The 10,511-nt window shown below is 36.0% G+C and overlaps 2 protein-coding genes and 1 non-coding gene across 5 annotated transcripts; 2 read left to right on the top strand and 1 right to left on the bottom strand.

The window, feature by feature from the left end:
- Positions 1-83: 83 nt before the first annotated feature.
- Positions 84-4,816, top strand: LOC125831645 (uncharacterized). The gene is made up of 2 exons (XM_049510815.1): positions 84-468; positions 4,175-4,816. The coding sequence occupies exons 1-2, from the start codon at positions 265-267 to the stop codon at positions 4,409-4,411; spliced, it is 441 nt and encodes a 146-aa protein (XP_049366772.1). The 5' UTR covers positions 84-264; the 3' UTR covers positions 4,412-4,816.
- On the top strand, positions 1,470-1,570 carry LOC125831785 (U6 spliceosomal RNA). Its single transcript, XR_007443193.1, has one exon. It is a non-coding gene; the product is annotated as a U6 spliceosomal RNA (small nuclear RNA).
- A 511-nt stretch (positions 4,817-5,327) lies between the features above and the next one.
- Positions 5,328-10,278, bottom strand: LOC125831635 (uncharacterized). 3 transcript variants are annotated; one of them, XR_007443187.1, is made up of 10 exons: positions 10,185-10,278; positions 9,866-9,970; positions 9,284-9,329; positions 9,121-9,172; positions 7,697-7,792; positions 7,140-7,193; positions 6,983-7,048; positions 6,154-6,232; positions 5,942-6,075; positions 5,328-5,410 (listed from the first exon to the last, which is right to left on the bottom strand). XR_007443187.1 is itself a non-coding variant. In XM_049510805.1 (9 exons), exons 1-9 carry the CDS (start codon positions 10,248-10,250, stop codon positions 5,998-6,000), a joined length of 642 nt encoding a protein of 213 aa, XP_049366762.1. In that variant the 5' UTR covers positions 10,251-10,278; the 3' UTR covers positions 5,927-5,997. The 3 variants fall into 3 exon arrangements, 2 of the variants coding, with proteins under 2 accessions (XP_049366762.1, XP_049366763.1); XM_049510805.1 differs by lacking the exon at positions 5,328-5,410 and having other exon boundaries at positions 5,927-6,075; XM_049510806.1 differs by lacking the exon at positions 5,328-5,410 and having other exon boundaries at positions 5,927-6,075; positions 9,121-9,163.
- Positions 10,279-10,511: the final 233 nt, after the last annotated feature.

Raw genomic sequence — 10,511 nt, 5'->3', positions numbered from 1 at the left:
CCCTTGTAGGAGCAATTCTTTTAACGTTAATTTGTGGTTAACAGAAGTAAAAATTGCATTTTCAAAATTTGCACGAGGAAGAAAGTTAAAAAGAAAAAGAAGAAGAAGAGGCAACTTTAGTCCTTTTTTCCAGCTTATCGCACTGTCATCGTCGATCACCAATCAGGACGAAAGACTTATTAAGATCTGCCGCCGATTGTGATTTCAGTGTTGCCGTCGTTTGCCGGTACTTGAAATGCATGTATCTTCTATCTAGCACAAGTGATGGGTATATTTAGGAGATTAGCTGGGCTTCTAGGGTTTTCAAAGGACGAAGGGCACGAAGTGAGAGATGTAGAAGACGAAAACGTAGGACCTCACACTAATTTTCCTCGTAAAGGATTCAGTGTCCCTGTTCAAGTTCCTGTTTCCAGAGATCTACCTGGTCCTATCCTTGTTCAATGTAATAGAGGTGCTGGAGGCGTTCAGGTAATTACTGGGAATAAAAATGAGGAAACTTGCATTTTGAGAACCTGTAATTCTGTTTTAATCATTACTGCTTACAGCCTTTCTAGTTTAAATGATCTGTACACTATAAAAACCCTTAATACTGTTGAAAATTCAATCAATTATGTGTCTATACCAAATTAGTTAGGTCGGCTTAATTAGACTGTGTGCACGCTCAACTGCCAAGTTACTGCTATACGAAAACAGAAAGATAAATCCTGAAGTATAGTTTCTGCCAAACACAACCCAAATAATGATGTAATTAGACTAATATACGTAACGAAAGAGTTACATTTCCATACTTAGGGAAAATCTGTATTTTGCTTATGCAGTAATTGAAGTTGTAGGTATTCACTGGACCGTAGCAGTTTGGAATTGGAAGTTTCCATGATCAGTGACCTTCTATGAGTGGAAACTATTTTCTTTCTTTTAACTTCCCTTTAGGTCCTGGGATAGGAGGTTTGCTGTAGATTTGATTTTGCACAGCTTGAATCATTTACCTGAAATTTTCTATTTCCTGTTTTGGATTGTTCCAAGTGCACTCCTAGTTTTAGTCTTGTAGAGACATCCTCATTCTTTGCTATTTCTAGGTTCCATGGATACAAATATTCAGTTTCTCTTCTTTTGCGCTAGGTTTCTGTTAGTACTTATGGAATGTGCATATCTTACCATATGTAGATCATGATATATATGAAGCTGTCTAACTGCAATGGATCTTCCAGCGTAATCATACAAATCTGTTCTTATGAAGTTTAAACATCCTTGTATGATTTAAGATTTTTAGGTTGTAGCCTTTTGTTCTTTTAGTAATTTTTCGAGATCCTCCTATTGTTTTGTGCAACCAAGGCATAAGATTTTCACCTGCAGACATGATGTGCAGAGAGGAGTCAGATTTTTGCCTACAAATATTGGTTCCTGTGATGGTCTAGGCTATAAGTTTGTCTGGATCACATAAGAGAAGAATATTGAACTAAATAGCGCCAGTCCCTTTAAAGACATCCGATAAAATTGGAACGATACATAAGTTTAGCATAGCCCCTGCACAAAGATGATATGCACAAATCAAGAAATGGTTCAAATAAAGCTTGTCGTTTGCAGGTCCCTCTTATGCTGTTTATGAAATATCCTTGAGGAGAAGTATGGGGCGAGATTATGATGTGTCCTCATTGTTTAGGCCTAATTCTTCAAGTCTCTTCTTTTGTCCAATTAATGAAATTCCATGGAAGAGTGTGTCAAACATAGAACGACATCCGATCTAAAGAAAGAATTTTGTTCTTCAACTTGGTTTGTAAGTGTTGAAACTTTACAAGTTTAACTTTTAAACATAATCGTTGGGTGGTAAGACAACTCCTCCAACATTTGGTTTCGGGTTATCTTCAGCCTCTTTCTTTTTGATCAGGACAGGTTCTGCTAAGCCACTGAAAACACAGCTCATTTATAACTATCTTCGGTTTTAAAAAAAAAATCCATTTGGTGATTGCAAATGCAATATTTGCTTGTTTGTTGGTTTAGATTTTGGGGCATGATGATAGATTCCCTGGAAGGGGTAAGTTGTTTCATTGCTGGCGTCAAGAAGATGTCCCATCTGCATATTCTGGGCTGTTTGGCTAGAAAGGAACAAGACATGCTTTGAGGGGAAGCGACCGCAGATTGCTAGAGTAAAAATAGATGTATCAAAAACTTGTTTTTTTTTTTTTTTTTTGGTGTTATAGCAGTACCCTAGATAGGATGGAACAATATTTGGATTTTTTTGATCTTTTAAGGGGGGAATATGTAGTATGAGTGTATGACTGTGGAGATGTTGTAGCTTTGTCTTGTACTTGCTCCTGTAACATCTTGGGACCATATTAATAAAAACTTTTACCCATCAAAAAAAAGAAAGATGCAAAATTACCGAAATATTAGATGTTAGCTCCAAACATTGTAGAACATTTAGGCCCGGGGAGCTAATAAGGAAACCAAAAAAAGTGCTGAAGTAACAAAGTCTAGGAAGGGAACAACATTATTTGCAAGGGGTTGGAGTACTCCAACTAAAGAGATACATAAGGCATTTAGCTTTCAGAGAGTTGTTAGGAGTTGAAATGCCTAAATCCTAAACCCTGCAAAGGGAAGGACATTATTATGAAGGATTACTAAGTAGGTTAGGATTTTATTTGCAAGCCCAGATGAGGTGTTGTTAGAGGGTCACTTGAGGTACTATTTATCCTGAAACTAAGTGAAGTCCAAGTTGGACGTTTCATCTCACTTAAGCAGTAATTTTGTGTGGATTTCGAGGCACTAAGGCATAAGAGGCCCCATCTTGAAGAATGTGACACTAAACAATGAATATTGTTGGTACATTGATGTAAAAATTGCTAAGAAAATGTTACTAATGAATGTGTTTGATCTGGAATATGAAATTAGAATTTAGTTACAGGATTAGAAAGCTGGTCATTAAATTTGAATTCGCCACTAAAAAAATGCATCTTTGCAGTACTCCCTCCGTTTCAAAAAGAATGGCCTAGTTTGACTTGGAACGGAGTTTAAGAAAAGAAAGAATACTTTTTAATCTTGTGGTTCTAAATTAAAGTTATGTCAAATGTACCAAAATGCCCTTTATTCTTGTGGCCTTAAACATGCCACGTGGAAAGTTGAAGTTAAAGTGTTGCCAAAAAAGGAAAGGGGTCATTCTTTTTGAAACACACTAAAAAGGAAACTAGGTCATTCTTTTTTGAAACGGAGTCAGAAATTTAAAATTAGCTTGGACATGATTTTCTTGCTTATACTTCACTTGATGGTGATTTTCTCAACTTGTCAAAATAATATTATTTTTTTTGTGTACGTATTCTCTTTGCATCATACATGCATATGTATATTAGATTATTACCTCCATTTCTTCTTCGCTGAAGTCCATAGCATAACTGCGCCTTGTGCTTAAAACATGCTTCTTGGACCTTCTACCATATGTGGCTAGGTTTCTAAGTTCCCGGGACTTGCTGAGATAAGGCGCAAAAGTCCTCCGGGTATCTCCTCACTCCTAGCTTGTTATACATACTGATGACTCTGGGAGATCAGGGGTTTTTTCCAATAACCTTCTGTGGTATGTGCGCCATCTGATAAAGAGTAATTGAAAGGCGGAAAGAATAATTATTTATTAGTTTGTTCTTCATCGTATTCTTTCAACTTCAAGGATTTCTTAATCCTCTGTATCATACTCAAAGTTCATCTATAGCCAACCTTCCTATCCCTCTAAAACATAAGAAATAGGAAAAAGGTGTCTATAAAAAAATGAATTTCTAGATTAGAGAGGACATGGTAGATTCTCTAATCAATTTAACTTATTGAGACCGTGGTCCTGCTGCATTTTATTAATGCCTGCCGGTGCTTCTTTGATGGAACCTTTGGTGGTTGGTCTCCTTGTGTTAATCAAAATCCTAAAGTTAACAAATAAACCAGAGTGTTTAAGTTTCTTGGTTCATTTGGAATCATATGAGTAAAACTGCGTGTTCTTTGATGGTGAAGAGAGAATGACAGCTTTGTTTGATAGTCCATATCGTGTTCGACTTGTTCATTCATTAAAAATGACTAGTATTTCTTGATTTATGCTGAGTGCATCCTGTTATCTGCTTTTGCTATCTCAGAAATTTAGAATAACTGGTAAGTTTGTGATGCACATCTTTAATAGTTTCACATTTTTCTCCATGCTTAGGGATTGAGATGGTATGCCAAGCGTCTTAGAATAGATGAAGACGGAGATGTGGCAGACGAGTTCCTAAATGAGATCCCACCAGATGCACCTTCTAGTACAGACGAGAATAACAGGAAATTCCGTAAGTTTGAATTGAAGTACACTACAAAGCCTGCAAAGGTAACAAGCCAGGCACTCTCAGCTGCAGGAAAAATTAAATATCGTGTGGAATATCAAGGCAAATTGGAGTGGATTTGAAGACTTACTCTGGGTAGTCATTGCATTTGAGATGGGGATTTCAGTAACATGACTGCAGCTACGCAGCTTGCTTGATATTTTTGCTTTATTCTGAAGGACTAACAGTGTGTTTATGTGGGGTGGTATTGATTGGGGATTCAGTTTCCTGTTGGCTCTGATTTGTGAGAAGCTGGTGCCAGGAAGCGATGAAACGCAAAACAATATGATTTTGCTCTTAAAACTTCCGGTATACACATGCTATTGAACTTTCAAGAACATCATGTCTTGTTAGCTATTCACTGTATCCTTGTATGTATTGAGAAGGGCATAAATGACAACATCCAACAAGCACTTTTGTAGAGTTCCATTTTCCTGTTCTAACCATAAGACTACGGTATTATAGTGGTTTATTTGATAAATTGTTTATTGCAACCATAAAGGTTGAAATCTTTTTTAGTTTTTTCAGCAATACACTGTAGTTTTGTGTTGCTTGTTTGAATTTATGAATGTCGAATGGCCAAAATGTTTAGTACAAGGATTTTACTCATGGATACATTATGCTTTAAACAACATTTTTCCTGTGTGGAACTTATCCTTGTCTATCAAGCGAATTTTGGTTAATTTGGAAACAGTTGCTTAAGGTTGTTATATTCTGAAATGTTATATAAAGAAACGATTAGGGTGAGAGACTTATACGCGAGGCTTTTAGTTTATATATGCTTTCTAGGTTCCTGGAGACCAGCAAGTGGCATTGTTAAGGTTCCAGCTTCCCTAGCAGTAGAAACATCATTCTTGAACAACTTTGTTTTTCCAGACTACTTGTGGCAAAATCTGAGACTTTACATTTTGCGTTGGGTATAAGGTATCAATATCCACCATGTGCTACAATAATTTGAAGATACTAAGGTAAATATCTACTCTATGCTTCCTGGTTAAACTTTGTGAGTGAAAATTGAATTCAGGAAAAGGAAATAGGGGCTGTGTTGAAGAGGAATCTCCATTTTGCTTTTCCTTACACTACTGCATTTGGAAAGTGTTAATAGAAAACAGATGAGAGAGAGAAGAGATAATCTAAATATAATCATCAACAATCCATATGAACAGTTAAAACGTAAGTATATTGTCAATTTGCACATTATGACAACCAATACCAAAGCATGACTTCAGTATTTCAGACAGAAGTATTTCTCATTGACTAGTTGATTACTCAAACAGTAAGAGAGCTTCGATTGCATCTCCTACAGATTACATGACGAAGGCTACTTCAAAGATACACAAACTTAGCACTACAAGACAACACCATATGCAAGAAATTCTAGGGAACGAGTTACAAGTATTTTCAATACTACTATCATGATAAAAAGTCGGAAGGGTATGCATCATCTTTTGTCAGATCCTCCAAGGCCACGTACAAAATTTGCATAGAAAGTGACTGAAGATGAAATACAAGAGAAATTAGCCTACGAGTTTCCTAAACGTAATAATGAAAAGAGACAATGACAAAACTGAAAACAGGGTGATTAGAGTTGTGCTCACCTGAACAAGCATTACCTTCAGCAGAAGAACTCGGTAGATCCCCACTTGGACGGATGAACAACAGAAAATTTTCACGCCCAGAGTAATGTAATTATGAGAAACAGCATAAAAGCCAAAGCAAAGCAAAACCCGGCAACAACTGCGAATGCCTGGATTACAAGATCACATGGTGAATTGCAAAAACCTTGTTACAATGACGATCCCAGAAAACTCAAAATTTCACTTACTTTCCCTTGTGATTCAAACTTCATCTTGGTTGTAAACCATGATAATCCTGTGTCCACAAAAGGAGCGAGAGCTAAAGCCCTACAGAGTCAGAACATTGCCAGATATCAAATCCTCAAAAGATAAGATACATACCATGTGGAAGAGCTAAAAAGTTTCTGCAGAAATTTTTTTGAAGACTGAACCTCATACTGAAGAGAATATAACAAAAGAAACAAAATTCTGTAACAACACAGAAATTAATTAATATACAACCAGATTAACTCCATCTAAAACATGATCAGCAATTCCTCTTTTATTATCGTTTGGTGGGGAAAATCTAGAAGGATGGAAGGAAGGTATACAACCTAAGCATGTCCAAAGATGCAAATCTATGTCAAAGTATATGATGCAAAAACAAATTATTCACTCCTAGAAACATGGGATGGTAAGGATTGACTCACAGGTCACAGCTCATAATTACAATGTTTCTCATACAAAATAATCTGTAGAAGTCAAATATCTCTCATGACAGACAATCCATTGGTGTCATTTGAAGAGAGAAATACTCATCTCATTTTGTTGCTATGTCTGCTGAATGAATTCTACATGAACAGGAACTTATCATGTTTATGCTGTTCTTCTATCGGTAATTTTATCAGATGCAAAATATCAGTATTAAGAAGCTGATCTAAGTTGTAGCATCATAGGCCAAACTGTCCTCTTCTCTATCTATCCTTCATCACTTTGTTTTATATGCATGTTCACTTCTAACACTAAGTCCCAAACGAAAGGCTTGAGGACTCATAGTATTTTACTCTGTGGTAAACATGTGCAGCATTAGATTCTTACCCGCCTGCTCGGACAATCTTTGTAACCTGGCTACCAGCCCATACCATGGCCATTACTTTGAGAAACCTGCAGATGATGTGGAACTACTAAAATTTTCTCCAAAGAAAACAGAACATAAATCTACCAGAAAAGAAAAGAACCCATAAGCTACAGTTACCGTTCAACTGCTGCAAGGTAACCCATTCTTCCAGGTGATGGAGCAACATAAAACCTAGGAAAAAAGCAAAAAAGCTGATGAGAACGAGATGGATAAACCATATGCTATTGTGTAGCAGAGCAGTTGTATCATGCAGTCTGAAATAGTCCGACAGGTAGATGTAATTCTGGTCTTTCAACAAATTTTGAGACTTGCTTCAAATAGGATCAAAATATTGTATATATTTTCTCTGCCGCTTGGTAATATTACTGTTATCAACTACCGCTTAATACTTATTAGGCTTATTGCCTCTGGACACAAACTGGTTTTCACATTGGCGCATTGACAAGAATATCTTTTTCATTCTATTTATGGAGGTTTGCCTATGAACTTGAAAGATGAATTTCTCTCACAGGGTAAAACTGGGGGTAGGTAAGAATCTCCACATTCAGGCTTATAAGTTTTCTAAAGAGCGAATGCTGGTGGAAATAGTGTATCGCTGGTCAATAATACTATAAAAGATTGGAATAAGAAATACAAACAACTATTGGTTATGTTGTTCATATCACTTGACATACCACACGATAAGAAAGGTAGTAAGGTAGTATGCAGTATTTAGTAGTCCATATGATAATACTCCTACAACACCATATCTTCTCAATCTCGTCAGAACCCTGATATCCAGCAAGGGAAAAAAGTTAGATCTCAACATTAGGTGTTCCACCAGATATTGCTAGTGTTAACCTCGGCTGCTCAGCATAACAAAGACGTAAAGTGAAAGCAAATTCATCCGTCCATTCCAGAAGAGATAAGAAACATATACCAAGATCAGAGCAAAATTTTATGTCAATAATTGAGAAAGGGATGAGGAATAAGATGTTAATTAAACTTGAAAATGTGGCCCCTATCATAAGTTTAAAAACACATGACCCAATAGGCGATAAAGAATATTAGTACAGTCCATAAGGAGTTATGGACAAATAAAATTCTCCTGCAGGTTCCTTTTTCAATATTTTGATAATTGTAAGAAATTTCAACTAGCCTTCCACACAATGCTATGCTTCATTGAGAAAGGAAGGAACTTCTCCATCAGTTATCCGATCCAAACAGAGGAGATTTTATATTAAAGGAAAAGGGGACAATTTTTCCTTGTACTATTTGATATTGAGCAACTTTCCCATCCATTTGATTTTTGGTCTAATATTATCCCTGTTGCCAGACAAAGTCTCAATTTTGCCCTTACCTCTAACAAAGCTCCAATGTGAGCCAAATTTTGAACCATAGTCAAAAGTTTAAGGGTAAATCTTTGCCCTGAAGAATCTGGACATGTGGACTCCACGCATTTCACACTGGAGCTCCAATAATGGAAAGGAAAAATATGAGATGATTTGCTAGTGGCAAGGGCATGATTAAACCAAAAGTTAATCGAAGGGAAAATTTGCTCAATTTCAGATGGTATAGGAGCAACTTTGGATTTTCCCTATATTAAAACAATTCTTTCACCAAATCTCTGCTGCTTCTGAGATCCTCTATCGTATCTCTCCCATTTCACAAGTAGTTAACTGGTACGAACTCTTAAGACAATACATTTTAGTACATAGAAGGAGGATTGTGCCTATAACAGTATAAGAAATGATTAGCTCATCATAGTGGAGTCATCGTTAAACAGCGTAGCACTCCTTCAACTTATGAACACTCACTCCATTTAAGTAACTACTCATCTTGTCACTGCTCTAACAAAGAGACATATTACACAAACACTAACTAATCCACAAGCGAAGCATATACAAAATAAGAAAAGTACAGAAGTTATGGTTTTCCAACAAAATGGTCCTTTTGTAACTAGAGATAGATTGAGAAAAAAACAATTTTTCTTACATATTGAACTTGAGAAAATAACACAAAATACAGAAACATCGAACATAAATGCATAGATAGCAATTTCAACTGTGTCTCAAATTTTTCGAGACACTGTCAAAGCAGCGCAAAAAGTAGCACTTACGTGTTTGATGTGGGTGATTCAGTTTGACTAGTTTCATCTTTTCCTACAGTACCTAGCAATATTTGAAAGTAAGGCCAATTACACGGTTTAGTTGGTAGGGAAATGATAAAATACGCACTGTTAGGAAGATATCAAATACACATTTTACTTTTTAGGATTATACCTTTTTGATCTAGAGGACTATTTTGAAATTCTGGTGACTCGTAAACCTTGCCTTGCAAAACAGTAGAGAGGTTAGCTATGAGATAAATCTCCACATCATGAATAATAGTAGGGACTTCTTATGGATAAGAATGGGGAAACATTAAAATGAAGACTGATATTCTGAATAGAATTATTCAAAGCTACTATGTATTATTAATTTTAAATGTGTGTGCATTCCCTGATATGACAACCAATAACAACTGCACCTAAATTCCAAACTAGTTGAGGTTCGCTATATGAATCCCCTATGTCCACTCCGCTTCATTTTGGCGTGTTTCCTTCGATTACTCAATAATTTGTTTTTTAGGAAGCATACCAGTTTTGGCATGAATGAGGTGAGGTCGATCATTCCAAATAGAGGAATTCTAGCTACAATGGAGATTGGTGCTTAAAGGAATGAAAGAACTCTGCAACTCAGGAAAGAAAACTTGAAAATTGAACTATATATAGAAAAAGACATTCTTTTTATGACACACCAAAAAGGAAAGTAAGAGACTTAAATTGCCAAGGAGGTAGTAGCAAAAAGAAAACAGGAAATTACATTATGATCACTATTAACAGAGCAGAGACGAAGCAGATGCCTGGAAGGGAACTGTTTTTGCCGCAGGTACAAATGACGAGTGCAGAGCACGTTGGAAATGTTAACCTTCACAAATGAAATTAAACAAAAATTGTCATATATCAACAACGTCTTAATAAAAAAATTCCAAATATTTTTGTTCAGATTGAAGATCCACTATGCTTTGTCAAACTCACATTGAAAAGAAAAAAAAGCGGTTAATATTATTTGTTTTTCTAAATGGAAAATACGAAATACAAATTGGTGCAATTGAATAAGAATTGACAGGAGAAGGACTTACATTGCGGTGGAGAGGTAATGAAGAGCGAAGGGATGAGGAGAGTGTAATGCTAAGAGGAGAAGACATGAGCAATTCAGAAGCTAAATGGAGAAAAAGAATATAATAAATCGTCACTCTTTGGGTAATGAGAAATACTGTACGGGGATAACACATTGTGCTTTTAATTGCACATACTTGTTTTATATATATATATATATATTCGTCTTATATATCTATTTGCAGTAAAGGTATTTTTTCTTTGCTAAATGGAGTTTCTTTGCTAGGTTTTTTTAGACGCCATACTTATATATTGTTGTTACAGACAATTTGTGTTTGATCAATTATTTA

The sequence above is a fragment of the Solanum verrucosum genome, unplaced genomic scaffold, assembly GCF_900185275.1.
Source record: "Solanum verrucosum unplaced genomic scaffold, falcon-dt-bn FXZP01000049.1, whole genome shotgun sequence".
Classification (NCBI taxonomy): domain Eukaryota; kingdom Viridiplantae; phylum Streptophyta; class Magnoliopsida; order Solanales; family Solanaceae; genus Solanum; species Solanum verrucosum.
This window is presented reverse-complemented; position numbering and strand designations above follow the sequence as displayed.